Source organism: Telopea speciosissima, chromosome 6 (assembly GCF_018873765.1).
Source record: "Telopea speciosissima isolate NSW1024214 ecotype Mountain lineage chromosome 6, Tspe_v1, whole genome shotgun sequence".
NCBI lineage: Eukaryota > Viridiplantae > Streptophyta > Magnoliopsida > Proteales > Proteaceae > Telopea > Telopea speciosissima.
In genome coordinates this window covers 38,362,493-38,385,197 of record NC_057921.1, presented here as the reverse complement: position 1 = coordinate 38,385,197, position 22,705 = coordinate 38,362,493, and the positions used below count along the sequence as shown (strand labels likewise).

Here is a 22,705-nt window from a genome sequence, read left to right as displayed (position 1 = left end):
ATTGTACTGCATCTCAATGCTTCTGCTCCATTCATCTGGCATTTTCTTGTGCTCAAAATCTTATTAAACTTAGTTAGCCAAGTTTTTTTTTTTTGGGTGAATCTTAGTTGGCCAAGTTATTCCACTAATTCCTAAGCTCTTCCACACCTCTACTGGAAAATCATTTGGATCTACTGTTTTATATATTTCATCTTCTTTAAATCTCTTTTACTTTAGACACCTTAATTTTCCATATATATCAAAGATTCGTAGTTTCTTGATGGTTATTACCACATTCTAAAACACTGTTACTCGTCTAGGCGACCCAACTATGATTACTTCTATTGTTTTCATTGGTACGAGGTAGAAATAGTTTTTCCATCTCTTTAATATGCTCATCACTTATTAATTCTTTATCATCCTCACTTTTGATGCATCTAATATTGTTGAAATCTCTATTATTTCCTTTCCCTCGTTTTAGCTAATTTATAGAAATCTTTTTCCTCTTCCTTTGTGCTCAAAAATTGTTATAGAGATCCTCTTATTTCTTAGTCCATGCTTTCTCTATTATCTTCTTAGCATCATTTCTAGCAAATTTATACATTTTTAAATCTTCTTTATCCTTAGTTCTTTGCCAAGTTTTAAAACTAAATTTCTTAACCTTAATAGCTACTTGAACTTCATCATTCCTTTAGATTCGCCTAGAAGTTAGAATAATATTAGTGTTAATATTAATAGGGAAAACTTATTTTCGACTCAGCTAACAACACTAAGCAGCATGGGAGAGGGGGAGATGTAATTCTGAAGCTGCCTATACATAAAGGGATGATGTCTGAGAAAATTTAGAATCTAGAAGGGCGGGGGAAGAAGATACTTCAGAAACATCAAGTTTGGTATATATGCACAAGGAAAGCAAGCTGCCATTAAATACACAAGAAATTGATCAAGAAAGAGAAATTTAAAGCAGAAATCCAACGGCTTGACTAAGGGGATACCACTAAATGATCCATGAGCATTAAACACAACAAGAGCGAGCTCGAAATTTGCACCAGAAAGCTTCTGCAGTTCAAAGCAAAGAAGAATATTAGTGAATTGGACTACAATAGTTTCAGGAAATTTTGTAGGCCACTAGTCAATTAAGAATACTCTTATCATTTTATTCCTTATTTAGGGAAACAGTAACTGAGAACAAGAAGGAACTTTTCATTTGAGAAATAGTATACATCCATGGGCATCCAATCAAGGAATAACATCTCAAGCAAAGAAGGAAATTCAAATGCCAACGACAAGCATTTGCCAAACCAAAATTGCAAAATCATGTAAATTGTAACCAGACCCCAAAAGCATAGAACATATAGGCTGAACCACAATAGCTTGGCTACCCTCCCCAGACACCGCAGTGGCAGGAGCCTCGTGCAATGGGTACGCCCTTTTTTTATATATGACAAATTTTCCAAATTATTGAACATATTGTGCACCATACTATTTTCATCCCCAAATTTACCAACCATGCTCCACCATTGCCATTAAATTATTTCTGTTCAAGGCATTGTTCCAATTAATTATTAAGCAGGTAACTATAACTCATTAATCTAGACAAGACAAACCAGTAAATGCATTAAACAAAAAAGAAAATTTACGGTGCCCAATTCAAAATGCAAAAATACATAGGCATCATGGAACTAGAAGTTGTACAGATCGAGTTCTAATTAGTTAAAAATACCTGCCCTGCTAATTCATTGCCACAAAAGCGCCTGCAGAAATACCAAAACGAAATCGATTAATTCAACTGGTAACTAAGCTGAACAAAGCCAATAGCTTACTGAAATGAGTAATATGTACCCTAAACCAAGGAATCCAAGAAAATAAGAATTAAGATTTTGGTAATCGAAACCACAAACTTGATCTGCTTCTTCAATAGGGAAAAATGCACAATGGGTTATAATTCTTCTAATGAAATATTAAATGATTATATTAAGCTAAGAAAGAAGTATAGAAGTAGCCTTTCTTCAAACTAGGGTTAAGGCTACCTCCCAAAAAAATAGGTACAAAAGTCCATGTAATGGCAGAGGTAGTCCACATTACAATTCAGCTGTGTACACAATTCCTAGCCAGCTCACCGGGTAAAGCCTTGAAAGTAATAGGCATTCACCCAAATGAAGTACCCAAAATAATGCAAGTGAGCAAGAATCGACAGATGAACCCTTGAACCAACTAAAATCTGTCGGAGAATGCGCTTAAACTGTCACACCCCGGCCCGGTTAATAAGGGTATGGTGTGACTAGATGTCATCCAACATCCAACCAATCCCAAGGATCGCAAGTGCAGTACTCCATTCACAACAATTATCACAAGTACAGTAATTAAATGCAGCGGAAGAGATTAAATAGTAAGAATAAGATCAATAATAGATAGAACTAAGTGATAATTCATTCATATATATATTTATCTGAAGGTTAAGTTACAACTGTACAATTCCAAAAGTAACCCAAGACACGTTTACAAACTATAATATCATTTCTATACAAAAGTGGGTATAAACACAAAAGAGGAGGGTAGATATAGTCTAGACTGTCAGGCCAGGATCAAGAGAAGGCACAATCATCACATGTGCTTCGTGCACGTCATACATTTGAGCCTCAACTCCAACACCAGAAGGAGAATCCAAGGCGGAGGCAGCTCCAAGAGAAACGCCAGTAGTAGTAGTCAAGCCATTTGTAAAATAATAATATCCACAGGGGTGAGCTCCACTGAGCTCAGCAAGGGAAACACACAAGCAAATGCAAATAGTCCATGGTGAATGACCTAAACTAAGTATGCTCCTAACATCAATACTAAGTCTCATGGGGTATAAACGCTACTATAGTAGGTATGATATCATCGGTCCTGGAAACAAGAACCAGACGTCGGTCACCCAAGCAATACCACTCTACCATGGTGGGGACCCGCCAGCTCAAGTATTACGCATCCGACGCCAACGAACCCCCAAATGTTAATCCTACTATTTGTTCTCATTCTTATAGTACTCTTCAGATATGGGACAGTGAATGGCATCCCGAAATCATCCCTTCGAACCTACCACGGGTTATCCAACACCTCTCCCCTGCTGGTAAGGGACGTAGCATTGGGTTTGTAGAGAGGATCAGAATTAGAACATAAGGCTTGGATGATTAATGATCATCCCAAGCACATCTATTTATAATCATGAAAAACAGAGAACAGAATTACATGAGCAATGTGGGACTAAACCACATACAAGAGAGACATAATAAAAGAGAAAAGACATAATAAAAGGGAAAAAGTCCAAAATACCCCCATGGTATTCCGGCCCATACAATCCAACACTCCCCCTCAAGTTGGAGCATATATATCATGCATGCCCAACTTGACTAAGATAGGAAGAAATACTTTGCCACTTAGTCTGTTAGTGAACACATCAGCTAATTGATCAGTAGACTTCACAAAGGGAACACAAATGAGTCCGTCTCGAGCTTCTCCTTGATGGAATGTCGGTCAACCTCCACATGTTTAGTACGATCATGCTGGACAGGGTTATGAGCAATGCTAATGGATGCTTTATTGTCACAATAAAGCATCATAGGAAGATGGACAGCAACACCAATATCCTGCAACAACCCTCTAAGCCATAGAAGTTCACAAATTCCTTGTGCCATCGCACGAAATTCTGCTTCAGCACTGGACCTTGCCACAACATTCTGCTTCTTGCTACGCCATGTGACAAGGTTCCCACCCACAAAGGAACAATGATTTTCTGTCAGTGGAACCAGCCCAATCAGCATCAGTATAAGCTTCAACCTTCAGGTGACCACTAGGAGAGAGAAGGATTCCTTTTCCTAGAGCAGACTTCAAATACTGCAAAATACGACGGACTGCCTCTATGTGAGAGGAATAGGGATCATGCATAAATTGGCTCACCAGACTTACAGCAATGACTATGTCAGGTCGTGTGAGAGAGAGGTAGATTAGTTTGCCCACTAACCGCTGATAACAACCCTTGTCAACAGGTTTACCCTCTTTCTCCTTAAGTCTTGTAGTAGCTTCCATAGGAGTATCTGAAGGCTGACAACCTAGCAGCCCAGTCTCAGTCAATAGATCAAGGATATATTTCCTTTGAGAAAGAAAGATGCCCTTCGAAGATCGAGCAACTTCTATCCCTAGAAAATATTTTAGAGGTTGAAGATCTTTTACCTCAAACTCACGGCCAAGGAAGATTTTCAAATTCTTGATAGCATCACCATCATTACTAGTGACCACAATATCATCCATATAAACTATGGAAGAGTTACCTAGTCACCAACACGTCTAATAAACAAAGTGTAATCAGCATTGCTCTGTTTATAGCCTACCGAAATCATAGCCTTATGACACTTGCCAAACCAGGCTCTAGCTAACTGCTTCAGCCCATAAGGGGCACGCTTTAATTTACAGACCCTGCCCTTGATCCTGTCATCAGAGAAGCCTGGTGGAATGTCCATATATACCTCCTCCTCAAGCTACCCATAGAGGAAGGCATTCTTTACATCTAACTATTGAAGATCCCACCCAAGATTTGCAGCACAAGATAATAACACCCTTACAGTGTTGAGTTTTGCCACTAGTGCAAAGGTCTCCTGATAGTCAACTTCATAAGTTTGAGTGAATCCCTTTACAACCAGACGTGCCTTATATCGATCCACTAAACCATCAGCCTTCTGTTTGACCACAAAGAACCATTTACATCCAACTGGGTTTTTTCTTGGAGGAAGAGCCACAAGATCTCACGTATTATTTTTGTGTAGTGCTCTCATTTCTTCCAACATTGCTACCTTCTACTTTCCATCTGTAGATGTTTCCTGCCAAGTTTTAGGAATCGAAACAGAAGAAAGAGAAGATACAAATGCACGGAAAGAAGGAGAAAGAGAATTATAAGAAACAACATGAGATATGGTATGTAAAGTGCAAGTCCTAGTACCTTTACGAAGAGCAATAGGTAGGTCGGAAGAAGAGGGCTTACCAAGAGAGGAAGGGTCTGGATCTTGAGCTGGCAATTGGATGGGTATTGGTGCTAAAGTGGATTGAAGCTGCTCTCTATTGGTCCTGCCCCTTTTATAGGTGAGTATGTTGGAGTTGTCAATCCTCTTCTGAAATTCACCAATAGTTCTCTGGACTGGAGTCAGCTCCCCCTGAATAGGAACATTAACAATACTTTTGTCCATGGTCTCCCCCTGTAAAGGAGTCCCTTCAGATGAGGGGGGAATAGCCAGAGGAGGTTGGGCATCAACTAAAGAAGGTTGGGCAGCATCCGGGGGCTGGGCAGCGACCATGGGTGACTAGGAACAGCCAGAGGAACCTCAAGAGGAGGAATCTCAAAAGGCACATCTTCAGTAGAACTCTCCCCCTGAAGAGCTGGTGAATAATAATAGGAAAGGGTCTCATGAAAGACAACATCCATACTAACCAAAGTTCGGCGGGAAGGGGGATGGTAACACTTATACCCTTTCTGAGTTGGAGAATAACCCAAGAAAATGCAACGTACCCCCTACGTTCAAGTTTGCCTGGAGATTTTGTATCTCTGGCATAACACACACGACCAAACACTTTGGGGGGGCACAATAAAGGAGGAACTCCAAAGTAAAACATCAGATGGGCTACGGGAGTCAAGGACCCGAGAAGATAATCTATTGATGAGATAGGCAGCAGTGAGAACCACATCTCCCCAATATTGGGATGGGACATTACTAGCAAACATCAAAGCCATGGCCATCTCTAACAAGTGGTAGTTCTTCCTTTCTGCCACACCATTCTGGGCAAGGGTATCAACACAACTAGTCTGGTGAATAATGCCATGATTAGCCAAATATTTTTTAAATTGAGATTCTGTATACTCGGTTCCATTATCACTTCTCAATATTTTGAGAGTTGCCTGAAACTGAGTTTGGATCATTTTATGAAATTGCTGAAAACATAAAAAAAAACCTGAATTTTTGTGTGCAAAAGATATACCCATGTGTTCCTAGAATGACAATCAATAAAAGAGACAAACCAACGAAGACCCGAAATAGATGTTTTACAACTAGGGCCCCAAACATCAGAATGCACCAATTGAAAACAAGAACTCCTTTTATTTGAAATAGGATAATTTGAACGTGTCTGTTTGGCCAAAACACAAGTCTCACAAAAAAAGTCATCCTTAGTATGTTGGGTGACCAAACTAGGAAACAAATGTGCTAAAATTCCTAATGGGGGGTGACCTAACCTAGAGTGCCTTTGGTAAAGTCAAGAAGATGCCAAGGAGTTCTAGTGTAGCAGAGAAGGTAATGGTGGTGGAGTGCAACGACCATCATCAAGCAGGTACAATCCACTGTGTACTTTACCCAATCCAATCGTCTTCCCAGAGCCGAGATCGTGAAAGACACAATGAGAAGGAAAAAATGTTACTTTGCAATTAAGATCATGAGTAATACTACTAATAGAAAGAAGGTTAGTAGTAAAATTAGGAATATATAACACAGAGGACAACGGAGGAGAGGAAGTGCAATTGATGATTCCTTTTCCAAATATAGAAGAAAAGGAACCATCAGCCACTTTGACCTTATCTTTCCCAGAAGTGGGAGAATAACAATGAAACAGGCTATTCACCCAAAAAAAAAAAAAAAAAATGAAACAGGCTAAAGGAACCGATTATGTGGTCTATAGCTCCAGAATCTATGATCCAAGGATGGGAAGCTACAAAAGCACAGTGACCACCAAATAGAATATCTGACCGGGCAAAGTGTGAACCTGAAGGAGCCGAAGAGTTAGTAGTAGCAGCGGTTGTAGTAAAGGCAGCAGCAACGGAAATCCTTAGCACACGGAGGAATGCCTATAAATCATCCTGGGATAGACCAGTGTCAGTAGCAGGGGCAGTGGTACTCAGTATGATTGGCTTTGTTCTTTGGCTTTTTCTTGGCAACCCTCTTAGCTTCAAAGTCAGTTGGCTTCCCATGAAGTTTCCAGCACTTTTCTTTGGTGTGGTAGGACTTGTGAAAGTGCTCACAAACAATAGTACCAGTAGTGAAATCAATAGAAGTAGTGCCTGTAGGTGTGAGAGCAGCCGGGGCAGCAGTCTGGAGGGCTGACCTGTCAGTAATTGGAGGGTGCAACATGGCAGCCCTACGGTTTTCTTCAAAGGAGACCAGTGTAGGACTGTTCAAGTGTAGGAAAAGGTTTGTGACCCAACACTTGAACTCGAATTTGATCATACTCCACATTTAACCCCAAAAAATCATAAACTCTGATCTTGTCCATATGTTTCTTATATAAAGCAATATCAACAGCTGTACTTGGGTGAAAGTCAGAAAAGTGGTCCAGTTGCTGCCAAAGGCTGCGCAAAGTAGCATAGTATTTGGAGACTGTCAATTCTCCCTAAGTAGTGTGAAGGACCTTCTTCCTGATTTCATATACTTGGGCATCATTGCCAAGCTGTCCGTAGGTTTCCTTGCAAGCAGCCCAAATTTCTAAGGCTGTGTCAAGGAGAAGAAAATTATGTTGCAGATCTATAGTCATAGAACCAATCAGGTAGGACATAAGAACTCCATTGTTGGCAAGCCACTTTTCTTGAGCAGCTCCAATCTCGGTTGGCATAACACTGGTTCCATTAATATGACCAGTAAGGTTACGGCCAACAATGGCAAAGGAAGCAAACCTAGACCAAAGCAAGTAATTAGTGCCATCCAACTTGATTGGATTAGGAGAAAAGGTATGATAATCTGATTCACTTTGCCCATCACCAACAGAAGTAGCAGTCACATCCACTGAGTCACCCATGAAGACAGTAGAGAATCCTAAATCGCAGAATGGGGCTGTTGTAAAGAGAAACCCAAGAAATCCTTCAAGTTAAGGGCTGAAAATGGAATGAGAGCCCTCTAGTAATGATAGAATAAATGTCTCCAAAAATCAGCAAAAACTAACAAAGAAAACCTTGAGATCGATACTGATGGTGCAGAAATCGATAAGAGGAGAAGAAGCCCAAAGAGTGAGTGGATGAGGCTGAAATTGCAGTCGAGTGTGCCTTGAATAGGGAAGAATCACTACTCAAAAAATCAGAACCAACTAACAGGTGGAACCTCAAGATCAACTATTGTTAGGGTTTTGAAAAACCCTGAAATTGTGAAGAAATATCGATCTTGAGGGGTCTTCAACTTGATGTAGATGCTTGTATACCAATCTGCTGCAGTTCTTGAGCTCCAATATGGTGAACAAATCCCTTGTAGTATAGATTGAATCTGTCCAAAGGCTGGAGTCTCCAATTTTCGCAGCAAAGAGACCAAGCACCCTATCGATCAGATCTTGATATCATGGAATGAGGTAAGAAAAAGAGGGCAGGAACTGGATCAATAGATCACCTCATCAGTGCTGCCCTATGGAAAAAAGAAGAACAAAACAAAGGGGAGGAAGATCGAGAAAGGGAAGAAGAGAAGAGAAGAGAAAGATGAGATCGAGAATTAGAAAAGGGGGGGATCGAGAATGGGAGAGGTGGAGTCCTAATTCATAACCTGCTCTGATACCATGTAGAGAGGATCAGAATTAGAACATAAGGCTTGGATGATTAATGATCATCCCAAGCACATCTATTTATAATCATGAAAAACAGATAACAGAATTTCATGAGCAATGTGGGACTAAACCACATACAAGAGAGACATAATAAAAGGGAAAAAGTCCAGAATACCCACACGGTATTCTGGCCCATACAATCACAGAGTTCATGCCAATCCTAACCATATGCATACTATCATGATGGCGAATGATTCAATAACAAATAAATAAGTAATTCTGTCCAGCAATATCAGTAACAGATAACATCCTCAAAGATCAAGCAATATATGCATATGCAATATGAAAAGGCACCCCAACATGATACATCATTTAATGCGAATAAGGAAAAGCTAGAAAACTAGATGATCAATATATTAACATGATGAATGATATGGAAAACAATAACAAATAGAAATTAATACACAAACATACTGAAATTAAGTCCAAAACTCCCTTACCTTAGATTATAGAAGAAGTCTAGCCAAAATAACTCCCAAAGCACAAAACAACCTCATCACAACAGCGTACTAGCAGTCCTAATTAGTGAATGAAAGACATAAATCAGACATAGAAGAAGCCCTAGGTCAAACCCCTAGCAATTAGGTACACAGTCATCACAAAAGGGTGAACCGGATTCACAGAAGGGACCAACCGGTCGAACAGTTGGGTGCCTACAACTCCATCCGATGGGCACAACAGAGAAGGGGTTTTGGCTGGGCAGTCATGGATCTTGACATGCACAGCCAGAAAACCAAAAATTTGAATAGGGGGGAAGGAAGAACATGTGGATTGAGTCATGGTAACTCAAAATATGATGGGTTTGGGGATCTTTACAACCTATTGTTAAATTCCTTATACAAGCCTTATACAAGGCTGATATGGGTTATAAACCCAGCTGAAACCCAAGAAGAAGGGAAGAGATTGGGCTATTTCAGAAATGAATTTGGACTTACCAAGATAGGAGGTGGAGAATGTAGTAGCAATTCAACCAAATGATCCTTCCCAAGCTTCTCTACCAAGGTCCAAGCAATTCCAAGCCTTCTTCTCCAATTCTCCTTCACTTTCCTTCTTTCCTCTACTTCTTTCTCTCTTGGCAGAATCGGTTCTTAGTTTAGGAGAGAAAGAAATGAAAATCCTAAGCTAAGTCTTGTATATATACTTAGTTTAACTAAGGGCTGTTTGGACAGGTCTAGGAAAAATTAGTTTGAAAAAAGTGATTCTCTAAACTAATTAAGTGGAAATAACTACCTAATACTTGTATTGAAGTCATAGTAACGATGTCATGTGACATAAGCGGGAATCCGGTTGGGGTGGACTATGGCCACACTAGGGATGTGGGTCCCATAAGGGAAATTACCATTCTGCTCCTATTTCATAATTTAGGCAAACATACTATATATATATATATACATATACACAAGAATGGACTTTTACCTACAATCCGGCCTAAGAGATCGAGAGCTTCTGCATGTGCTCGTCCAAGCATGTTTGACACATGTAGCTCAGATGCAGGGACCCCGTAGCTCCTTCGGATTCCAAGATGGCTAGCTATGTTGGCTCCCCTGAATCTTCCATAGGTGAGTCAAGGAGTTGGTCCGAATCCGCCACCGATACAGCCCACAGCATTGAGGCAAGCATAGTTACTGAAGCAGAACCTGAAATCACACAAGTTCCCAAAGTTCAAATTTATAGTGGGTTTCACATAAACCATCAAATTATGAATAAGGACATGTGATTTAAAGGATCACGATTTCAGAATGATCCCAATCTGATCCATCATCGACAGCGGGTGGTCTGCCAACAGAATCAGAGGACCCTCTGCTGATGAATCCGATCCTACCAGCGCATCAAACGAGACACTGGTAAATACACTTGCATCTGTCCCAGCTGATCCCAATCTGTATCAGGCATTCAGGATCTCAATTAGCCAATAATTGAAACCATTCCAGGAAGACAGGAACTAGTAAACGTAGAAAACATGAACAAGAGAAACCAGTGTTATCTAGGCAATTGACTAGGCGTTTTGGGACATACACCAACTTATACCCATACAAAAGTTGGGTGCTGCCAACAAATCGATCATATAAGTGCATCTAGTTTCAGACTTGAGTAGAATAACTAGGTGTAAACAGTCAACTTTTAGAGTTTCAGAATTATGAGGCTCTTGAATTGGTTGTTTTGTTAAAACATTGCATCTTTTTATGCTGGGAATTCAACCACGAAAATATGGTTCGTTACCATTCATCCTTTCTCCTGTCATTCACTACTTCAGCACAGCAACATTGTATTTCTTTACCTATTCCAGTACTTAATGTTCTATATCATTTATATTCAAATTTGTGGTCCTTACTGCAGTCAGTATGAGATACAGTCTCCTATTAAAAATTACAGTGAAAAAAAATTTGTCAATTGCCATCACTGAGGCATCACCTAGGCGCAAAAGCCTACACATTAACTTGCCACTTTGGGACCTTGAAAGCAACCAACTTGACTCCATCTGAATGTCCAACTCTCACAAGCCCTGAGAAAACAAAGACAACTGCCCCCAAACTATCCCTTAAAACTCCTCAAAAAGCAATAATCATAGTTGAGTTGAGCAGAACTTGCCATGAGAAGAGACCATGCCACAGGAATCAACAAGGGAAAAAGTTCATTTTTTGAGCAGAAGACCCGTTTTCAAGTAGTCTTTGATTGATTACGTGTTGAGATAACTATGCCTAGTCACTGTCTAGTTGCTATAGATAGGGACGATAAGTCATAGACTTCCTTATCAGTTCTCTTGTAATCTCACTTATAAATAAAGGGACCTCTGTCATTATTGACAAGTCACATCATTAACCCATTCTCTGATTCAACTTGGTATCAGAACCCAAAAACCTAAGACCTAGTTTTTTCTTTCCCGCCGCCAACAAGGTTTCTCTTTTACCGCTAGTGGGGCTCCGGCCTCTCAAGTCTAACATGGTAGACTAACCAATACCATGTCCCACTAACCCTAACTGGTATCACATCACTGCCGCGACTCTCTCTCTCTCATGTAGCTGCGACACCGCAGCCTTACACCGTGACCTTCTAGTCGCCTCTTGTTCCTGTCACGACCCACCGTCGCCCTTCTCTAGCGGGACCTCCTTGGTCGCTCCCCCTACTCGCCGCAACTCCCTATCACTGCTCCTCTCCAACGTGACATCCCTTGTCATAGTGCTGCCGCCCCTACCATGTTCTTCTGGTTTCCTTGATTATCTCTACCAAGTGTGATTCTATTCTACATTCAACGATTCAATGGCAGATGAAGCTAATAGTGGTGTTTCCACCAGAAGTGGTGATGGTCGTTTGGTGGGTCAATTTGGTACTCACAACCATCTGTCTCTTCTTCTGGGTCCTATCAAGTTGAACGGACTGAACTACCTCACCTGGTCTCGTGTTCATCTTTTCACTATCCGTGGGAATAAGTTTTCGCTCTATATCTCTGGTACTATGCTCAAAGAAGGAGTGTATGATGTGTAACTTTAGTCACACTATGATGGATAATGACATGGTGAAAATTGAGAAGAGCGAGATATCCCCAAATGACTATTTTAGATATCTAGGGTCAACCATTAATAAAGAAGGTGACATAGATGATGATGTTTCACAAAGAATTAAAGTGGGATGGATGAAGTGGAGAGGTGCGACCGGACTACTGTGTGACTGACATATTCCTCTAAAGCTTAAAGAGAAGTTCTATAGGACTGTTGTCCAACCGGCTATGATGAATAGGGCCGAATGTTGGGCAGTTAAGAAGTGTCATATAGTGAAGCTATGTGTAGCAGAGATGAGGATGTTAAGATGGATGTGCGGCAAAACTAGGAAGGATAAAGTAAGGAACGAACGAATTAGAGCTGGTTTGGGAGTTGCCCCGATCTGTGACAAGCTCCGAGAATGTCGTTTGAGGTGGTATGACCATGTTCAATGGAGGCCTGGGAACACCCCAGTAAGGACAAGGATCCTGATTGAAGGAGTTAAAAGAGCTAGGGGCAGGCCTAAAATGACCATAGGAGAGGTCGTGAGGAATGACATGCATAGTCTGGGTCTTGTGCCAAGTATGACCTCAGATAGAGTCTATTGAAGGGCAAGGATCCATGTTCTGGACCCCATTTAGCTGAGATTTTCCAGACTTCCTGGGCAGTATCTCTTTCCTCTTACTTTCATTTCCCATTTCTCACTTCTCTTCTCTCATTTCTTCAATTTATTCTTCATTCCTCTTACTTTCATTTCCCTTTTGTGTGGACCTCAGTTTTCCCAACTTTGTTTTGCAAGTTGGAAGCACCATGGCCACCCTAAAGGTGGGCATGGTGGGAAACAAGGCATTGTTCGTTCCCAAGCCCATCCCTCAGAGACTCCGGATAGCTCATCCTCTGCAGCCTCCTTTACTCCGGGATCAGATAGCTACTCTTCAACATATGTTGACACAAATGGGAACCTCCTCCTCTTCAGCTCCTTCCTCTCACTTAGCCCAGTTAGGTACTTTTTCTGTTTCTTCCCATCTTGGTCCTTCGTGGCTTTTTGATTTTGGGGTCGCTGACCATATGATGAGTGCCTCCAATATTTTTAGTACCTATTTCCTGGTTCTGGTAAGGATAAGGTCCATGTTGCCGATGGATCCATGTCATCTATTTCTGGTAAAGAATCTGTCACTGGTACTCCTTCTATTTCTTTATATTCTGTTCTCCAAGCCCCTAATTTATGTGAGAATTTGTTATCCATTCATCGTCTCGCTATTAAGTTAAATTGTTCTGTTAACTTTTATTCCACTTACACTGTGTTTCAAGACTTGGTGAAGGGAGTGACGATTGGATATGGTCGGGTCCGTGATGGCTACTTGGATCCGCAGGTCCCTAGCATGCCTTCCCCTGTTTAAGCCTATGTTTCCTGCTCTACTAGTGTCCTCTCTCAGTTACTTCAGTGGCCCTGCCGGTTGGGTCATCCCTTTTTCAGTATTTTAAATAGGTTGTTTCTGTTGATGTATACATTTACGCTGCCCTTCCCTAACAGTTCAAGTTTGTGAAGCTTTTTGGCCATGTTTGCCAGTTAAAGAAGTCTCTTTATGGCCTCAAACAGTCTCCCGCGCGTGGTTTGGGAGGTTCTTAAAAGCTATGCAAAAGTTTGGTTATAAACAAAGTCATGCAAACCATGTTGTAGACTCTATTAGGATGTCACGGACGCTAGCAAGTCATCTAATCCTCTATGTTTCTGTTTTGGATGAAATAGTAATCATAGGCAATGACGAAGCTGAAATCTCAAAGTTAAAGCTCAGTTAGCAAAGGAATTTGAGAATAAGGATTTAGGACCTCTCTAGTACTTTCTGGGAATTGAAGTCGCTCGATCCAGTAAGGGTATCTTCATTTCTCAACGAAAGTATGTCCTTGTCAGACGTTGATAGAAATGGCTTCAAATGGTTTATCATATTTATTGATAATTACACTTGTCTTACTTGGGTGTATTTTCTACATTCCAAGTCTAATGCCTTTGCTTGTTTTCATTCTTTTCATGCCATGCTTCGTAACCAATTTAGTGCCCCGATTCATGTTTTGCATAGTGATAATGGTACTAAGTATATTGATGGTCATTTTCACCAATACCTTGAAGAACATGGCATTTTGTCCTAAACTTCTTGTGTTTGTACACCGGAACAAAATGGCAGTTGCTCGTGCCCTTATGTTTATCCACAATGTTCCCAAACACTATTGGGGTGAGGCTGTCCTCACAGCAGCGTACCTTATAAATCAGGGTTCCTACTGATGTCCTCAATTTTAAGACACCCATTAGCTTCCTTCCCGGTCCTTCTATTGCGTCTTCTCTTCCCCCTAAGGTCTTAGGATGCGTTTGTTTTGCCCATAACTCCTCTCCATCTCGTTCTAAGCTTGACCCATAACACCCATTTTCCTTGGTTACTCAGCATCGCAAAGGGTATAAATACTATCATCCCGACCTGTCACTTGTATGTTACCATGGGCGTTACTTTCAACGAATCGGATTACTATTTTCTGGCATCTCCTCTTCAGGAGGAGAGTATTGTCAAGAAGAAGGTTCCTAATGTTCCGGACAGGCCCCCATAAGTCATTGACACAGTTCAACTTCAGGGGGAGCAATCTGATAGTGCAGGGGCAAAACCATTAATTACCTTTTCTCGTCGCAAGAAGCAATAGCAAGTACCTGACCCACCATATTCATCGGAGCAACCTGATCCTAATCCAGCTGAACCCGATCCTGGTTTATCAGGTACAGTCTCTCCTACTCTTGATGACCATCCTATTGCACTTCGCAAGGGAGTGAGGTCTTGTACTCAGCATCTGATATCTAACTTTGTTACTTATGAGTCGTTAACTCCTCCCTATTGTGTTTTTGTTTCATCATTATCTTCTGTGTTTATTCCACAGGACTGGAAAGTAGCTATCACTGATCCCAAGAGGAAAGCTTCCATAATAAAGGAAATGCAAGCACTGAAGAAGAATGGTACCTGGGAACTCGTTCCCAAACCAGCAGGGAAGAAGTTAGTTGGATCCAAATGGGTCTTTACAATCAAACAAAAGGCTTATGGCACTATACAGAGCTACAAGGCTCGTCTAGTCGCCAAGGGATTCACTCAAGCCTATGGCATAGACTATCAAGAAACATTTGCACCAGTAGTGAAGTTGAATTCCATTAGAGCACTACTTTCTTGTGCAGCAAATCTTGGATGGAACCTTCAACAATTGGATATCAAAAACGCCTTCCTCAATGGTGACCTTGAAGAAGAAGTTTACATGGACATCCCTCCCAGGTTCAGATCTCCTTCTATTTCTGGCCATGTTTGCCAGTTAAAGAAGTCTCTTTATGGCCTCAAACAGTCTCCCGCGCGTGGTTTGGGAGGTTCTTAAAGGCTATGCAAAAGTTTGGTTATAAACAAAGTCATGCAAACCATACTCTATTTGTCAAGACCAAAGCGGATCAAGTCACTACTATTATTAAGGGATTAAAATGTAAGGTGTTTCATCCTATTGTCTGCAAGTTGGTCCTGTATGATATCTTTGCACCAACTTGAGGGGGAGTGTTGAGATAACTATGCCTAGTCACTGTCTAGCCGTTATAGATAGGGACGATGAGTTATAGACAGTTTACTTTCCTTATCAGTTCTCTTGTAATCTCACTTATAAATAAAGGGACCCCCGTTATTATTGACAAGTCCCATCATTCACCCATTCTCTGATTCAACTTTACATAATAATCAATATTCGATTGATTGGTTCCAGGTTATCGACAAAGAAGAATTGTCTAACTCACTTCTCTTTTTGTCCAAGTCACTTTACTTCTTCTTTATGGGTTTCAGGATTATCCCCATTCATAGGTCCGAGTTCACATTTGCTTTCTTTAAGGTCCCTAGGACCATCTACTTGAATTTCTACTTGACTAGTAGAGTAAGGCAGGCTACTGTTCTTTTTTCTTCTGGTAAGTGGTCCATCTATTCACGATAACTCTTCTTTTTTTTTCTTCAAGACTGATATGATTAGTCCTAGCAACCTACTGCTCTCTCATGATTAATTCCACAGTTATGCCCATGAAACCTCTAAGGAAACCCAATGAACTAGCTGAATGTTAATATGGAGAACGAGTTGCCAAGTGGTATAAAGAAAATCGCAAAGGTGTAAAAGTTGGCTGCTCCCAAATGCCCCAAAACATAGCTGCTAGGAAGCACCTTTGAAGGAACTAACCCCTGCTCCTCAAGAACTGAACCACTTCCACAAGAACCATCCTTTGAACCCCAAATAATCTAGAACCATCCTTTGAATCCCAAATAATCTAGAAAATCAGGTCCTATATTCCAGAAACAGAAGTGGATAAACAGCCTGTTTTAACCTTTTTTTTATCAGCAACAAAAGATAGTTTGAAATTAAAGCCAAAACACAGGAGCATAAGTCACTTGGAAATGACCATCGGAACTAGAAAACAGAGAAACTAAGCCCCCCAACACACAATGTGCTACCCACAGCCATAATAATTGTGCAATATCAAAAAAATTAACAAGGATTTCCTATTTAGCAAAGCTAGAGAATTTCCCACAGCTGATTCCATCCTTCCCACGCCCTGCGTAGCTAGTTGGTCTGCCAAATCATTAGCTTATCTTGGCTTCCATCTGAACAAACAAGTTAACCTGATTAGCAAGGGACCTAAGGTGCCTAATAGCAGCAGTTTTTCCTAATTTATATAATCTGGTTCAGCACAGAAAAACCTTCATAACAATATGTAGATATCTGTGACAGGTCTGTGAACTGGAACCATTTTTCACATGAAATCTGTGAGGTAGGGATATTGATGATGTGGCTAATCCGTTACTGCTTATTTGCAGTTATACTGTGGATGCTCTTGTCCCTGATTGAAGGACACTCAGAAGAATGGAGTTAGGGGAATGTTTTCCGTTGGGGTATATTTTGATTCCTTATGTTATCCTGATCCTGAAAATTGTCACAAAGCTATGAGACCATCTATTTTTACATTGCAGTCCTGTCACTCCTATGCATAGTTTGAAAACTCGTTTTGTTTCAGTGTTTCGGGCTGACCAAAATATCCGAACGAAATTTTGCATTTTTCTGTTATGTTTCGGTAGGTCATTTCGGTGGGTTTTAGGTCAAGTTAAGGCCTAAAACTTCATAGAAACCCTATTTTAGGCTATATAAACACATTTAAATGTTCGAATTGCAAACATAGTCACCCAAAGTGGTGTTTTGGATTTGCACCATTGATTGGCAATGTACGGTCGAATCCTAATGTATAACTTAGTTAATTACACATACACATTGTTTAAGACTTTAAGTACTAGAGGACATAATAAATTAATGATTAATAAGCAATTTAAACAAGTAAATTGACTTGGAAGTTGGAAACATAAAGTGAATGACTCATAAGTCATAACTTAAGTCATAATATTAAGTACAATAAGTAAATAACAAGTTAAAAAGATGATATCAATATGACAATATCCCCAATAGTCCAATACAAGTCAAGTAGTCAACTAGTGACTCAAATGTTTACAAATATTCTAATAATAATTACTCTGACGTCCAGGATCGACCCCACTCATAGTCCGATGGAGTCGACGTGCATTGTTCTCCGACTGTAGGACAAATGAATGCCACGTCATAGTATGGGTGAAGAAATGACCGAGACTAACGAGGAGAAAAAAACCCAAAAAAACCAGAGCTTGTTAAGTCTCGGTCGAAATTTGACTAACGAGTTTTGGTATTTATAAAGCTACTTTTGAAAAAAGAATCTCGATATCTCGCGACATTTTGATTTTGTCTCGAGATATCGCGAGATGGTCGAAATTTCGACCAAGTTTTTGCATTTTTTTTATTCGAGCTTGTGTTTCGTTTCGGTCAGGTCGAGATACTCGAAATATTCGAGATCTCGACCGAGATTTCGCGAGATTTAGTACTATGCTCCTATGTGGAAGTACTTTTTCAGCATTTTTAGATTTGATTGCCTTCACCCTCCAGAGCTTAAAAAAGATGTTTACCAGATGGTAAAATATGAATCTCAATTTAAAACTATTGAGCTGTGGCATCTGATTCCAATGGTATGTCTTGGCATGTTTGGAAGGAAAGGAACAAACATATTTTTAAAGAAGGTATGGGTTTCTATCTTTACAATCAACCCCCCCCCCCCCTCCCCTCAAACAAATAAAAAAAGAGAGAATTTCTAACCTAGGAAGACTCATAATCATAATTTTCTCCCCGAGACTTCGCCAAAATCTCGCTACTTTCGGTACTTCCGAGCCTACCAAAAAACAAAATGGCAAACGAAAAATATGAAACTTGCACTGCTCCAGCCGACATCTTGGTTGTTTTGGAGAAATTTCACCACATTTCTTATCACCGAAACAATACAAAGCAACTCATAAAAGCCGCATTTTGCAAGTTCGGGTCGAAATTATGACCAAAACACACCTATTTCGTCTATTTCGACCTGGAGAAGGAGAAATCACCTTCTTTGCTTAGATTTTTGCCACATCACCGCCTCAAACTGCTGGAATACACTGTTGGGTTTTGCCACATCACTCCAAAGAGATCGATTGCTGCTTACTGGTGAAGATTTGGCCACATTCAACAGATTCAAGTAAACAACTTTTTCCCAAAAATTATTTTTTGCAAAAAAAATATGCCAAACTGCTGGTTGGTGATGAAATTTTTATATGTCAGACACCGGAGGCCAATCTACATCCTCACGATATCAGATACATGGTGATGGGGGTGGTGAAAGATATGTTGGACTTCAAGAGGAGTATGACCAGGCAGAGGAGGTGCAAGAGCCAGAGCCGATTTGATTCACTGGGGAGACCCAATTTGATCATGCCACATAAGATGAGGACCACGGTGCACATCCATCCTCCTCACATGCAGGCTACACAAGAGGGCCTCGTCACTAGTTCCGACCAAATGAGCAGGCTGATTGTATGGACATTGATAGCTCATCTAGTACTCTTAGAGGCATGAGTTTAGGGGACTGTAGAGGAAGTGGGCACGCCATCCTTTACAGGAGAGAGCAACTGGTTAGAGTTCAGTGATACGCATAGTTCGAGACCTCGGGAGATCTCGACCAAGATCTCGTTTTTTTGGAAAGCCGAGTTGAGTTGGTATACGAGTTCTCAAAGTACAATTTCTCGGTTAAGATCTCGCGAGATATCGAGATCTCGGCGAGATCTCGACCCAAACTCCTTCATATGAGTGCCACATCTCGAGATCTGGGCGATATCTCTGGGGGAAATCTTGGTATACAGACACCTATCTCTTGGTATACAGACACTTATTTATGCTAGCAATCAGGACAGACACTTATTTATGCCTAATATCTTAAGTTGTATTTCATTTACCTAAGATATTAGTCATAAATAAGCAAATACCCCCTATTTGAATCCAATAAAAATAGTTAAAAAAATCAAATTCCAAAAGGAAAAAAAAGTCAACCCCCCAATTTAAGAACAAAAACTGGATTTTAGGTGGTAGGTGCAATTTTCAACTTTCTAATGCTGGGGCTTTTCTCAAATCTAAAAATTTCATAAGTCTTAATATGGTAAAACATTGTTAAAAACCAAAAGTGCGATAAAATATTCATTTATTTTGATGTCCAAAAAAATATTTCATTCAGAGCGATTTTGACAGCATTCACGCACACCAAATTAAATTTGACCGGTACATAACTTCTTCAATATAAGTCAGATTTAAGCAATCTTGGACTTGTTGTAAAGCTTTCGAAAACATTTACTTCAATGATATTAGGAATAAATAAGTGTCTGTCTTGGTTTCTGTCCTGATTTCTGGCATAAGTGTCTATCCTGGTTTCCCACTAAGTGAAACTCCTATTTGGATTTTGTTTTTGCAAAATCTGATAGTGTCATTGTGTTTAAATGGTCTAAAATGGGCTGAGTACCAAGTTTCAGACCCAAACTAGGTCTAACCCACCGAAACCAGGTTTCGAGTTAAAAAAAAAAATGCACCAACTTGACCGAGATCTCGGTTTTTCCCAGGGTCGAGTTGGGGTCGAGTTCCGAGTTTTAGTACCTTGGTGATATGGTCATTTCATTGGCGTGGGGCAACATGCATCTTCTTCATCCGTTCCCAAATTTTAAGTATGAACCAACTCACAGGGACATACTAGATCGTTCTTTGTGGATAGCTTCTTCTCCTACCCATCCCACCAGTTGTACATGATACCAACACCATGAAGTCATAGTGGTTCAGTGGCTGGTTCTTCATATTATGGTGACATATACGCTAGGATAGATTACCCCCAATATGTAGATGAGGCCATTTACGGAGCAGGTGTGGAGGACTACGCGTGTTTCTTCTTGCACTCTATGACATGGTATGCATTTATCATACAATTAGAGGAAAATGTACATCACTCCACCAGACCATGAGTGGACTCGATCCAGCACGTCATAGTTCATATCAAGACAGTCAAAGTATTGTATTATTGGGACTTGGGTGCCTATGTGAACTGTACTTTGTAATTTGTATTTTATACTATTTCATAAATAATTAATCAATTTTATGTTTCTTCATCCATGGTTGCATAACTTACTTGTTTTACTTGCCTATTCTGTCTTCTAGTACTAAAATAATGTGTAAGAATAGGCAATATTACATAAGGTATACAATAGGTTTGATGTTTACTACCAACCAAGGGTACAAACCCAAAACACTGGTTTGTGTGCTTTTTCTTGCAATACAAAGTTTACATATGTTTATATAGGCTAAAACAAGGTTTCCCTGAAGTATCGGAGCCTACTATGGCCGTTTGCCTATCGAAACGGCCAACTGAAACATCCTGCCAAAAAATACACTATTTCAGCAAAATTTCGCCAAAATTTCGGTATTCCGGTCTTCTCGGTATGACCGAAACGGCCTACTGAAATGAAATTTTAAACTATGCTCAGAATAAGGTGGGCTAAAGTTATAAAAGGATTTTGAGACATGAATGGTTTTCAAAAGGGCTTTCGACACATATCGTACACCAATGATATGCGGTGAGAGATAAGTCCATCCTTTTCTGCATATTTTCTTTTTTTATTCTAGTATAAATGTTGGTATAAGCGTACATTTTTTTCTTTATATCTTAATAAAATCTTTTTGCCCTCTACCTATATCCGGCCCCCCCAAAAAAAAAAAAAAAACACGGACAGATATGAGAAAAAATATTCCACTTTTTTATCTCCTATTAAGTACATTGAGAGTTTTTGCCTTTGAACTGGAAGGAGACAGCATTTTGAGAGCCTTAGGAAGAGATAAGAAACCATCTGAATGACAAATTTCTGTATGTTCAAGGCTTCAAAATTTGAAATCAATTAGAAGAGATGAAACATCTCTGACGTAATCAATGAAGGAAACGCTTGCACAACCTCAAAGTCTCCTCTTATTGGTCCAAGATCGCAACATAGGCCTAAAGAGTAAAGTGAAACACATAGTGTTATGGTTTTCCTTTCAAGTTTAATGGGGAAAATAAACCCCCTACCCACCCTACCCGGCTACCCCTAGTATTCGACTAAAACAACCATCCATTTAAGGGAACCATGATGCAGGAGTAAGAAAGCTTTATTTCAATCTATTCTTCTAACAATACATTAGCATCGAAATACACACAAACTTGAAACTTGCACATGACAAACGCCTGACTCCAAAAGCTATGGGCTCCACTGCTCATTCTATCAACATTCTAAAACAATCTATTAAATCGAGCTTTACTACTTTCAAACCAAAGCAACAAAGTTGAGCACGTCAGAACCAGAGAATGCTATTGCTTCGAAGAATCAAACGTTGTTTCAAAAACCTGCACTTCTTGCCCAGAACTCTTTTTATTCAAATTCCATATTCGTGAGACAGAAAAATCGCAGAACATGACAATTGAATTTTCCCAGAAAGAAAAACAAATAAACTCCCGAATTCACTGAAATCTTGACGAACCATAGGTGCATAGACAAAATTAAGTAAAATTAAGTACAAGATCAAGATTCTTTCTCCTAGTTTAGCTAACCCAGTAATTATGCAATCAGAGTGAGTAACCAAAGCAAAACACAGGACTTCGTCATCCAAATCAAGAACAGAAGAGGAATTAATTAACAGAGAAGAAAAAGAAAGTGTAACGAACCTGATGATCTTCTCAAGGTAATCAGAGACAATGGTGTGCCAAAATGGACCCATGGCAGCAGTCCCTTCCACGACTACAATCAACTGTTTCTCCGCCATTAGTGCTGTGAAGCGTTCTCCCAGCGAAGACAACACGTGACACAAACCCCCTCTCTTCTGTGATGACTTGGAAGAGAATCAGAAACTGGTTGATCGCTGGGCCATGCAGAATCAGAAACAGGCTCTCTCTAGTTTTTTATTCTCCGTGTAACCGTATGGCGGGATAATGACGAGCTGCACACGCTTTCCCAAATTAATGTGATGGGGATTGGGGACTACCTGATGCCGATGGAGTGTGGTTTTCCTTAGGGCTTTAACACCGTCGGATTAGGAGCTGTTTTCTGATCGAAAAATTTTGGAGTGGGGGGGGGATTAATTACCCAAAAACCATCGTATTGAAAGAGAATGTATGATTGGGTAAATGTTCTTTTTTACCAGGCCTACGCCAACACTCCCAT

At 40.2% G+C, this 22,705-nt stretch overlaps 1 protein-coding gene across 1 annotated transcript in view; it reads right to left on the bottom strand.

Moving 5' to 3' along the window:
- Positions 1-22,422, bottom strand: part of LOC122665056 (mediator of RNA polymerase II transcription subunit 25-like) — a 162,393-nt gene extending 139,971 nt beyond the window's left edge. Inside the window, exons 1-3 of the mRNA XM_043861111.1 lie at positions 22,210-22,422; positions 1,703-1,733; positions 975-1,038 (exon numbers count right to left, since the gene is read on the bottom strand). Of these exons, the coding sequence (XP_043717046.1) occupies positions 975-1,038; positions 1,703-1,733; positions 22,210-22,307 (193 nt within the window). The 5' untranslated portion in view covers positions 22,308-22,422. The remainder of the gene's footprint in view (positions 1-974; positions 1,039-1,702; positions 1,734-22,209) is intronic.
- Between the last annotated feature and the right edge of the window lie 283 nt (positions 22,423-22,705).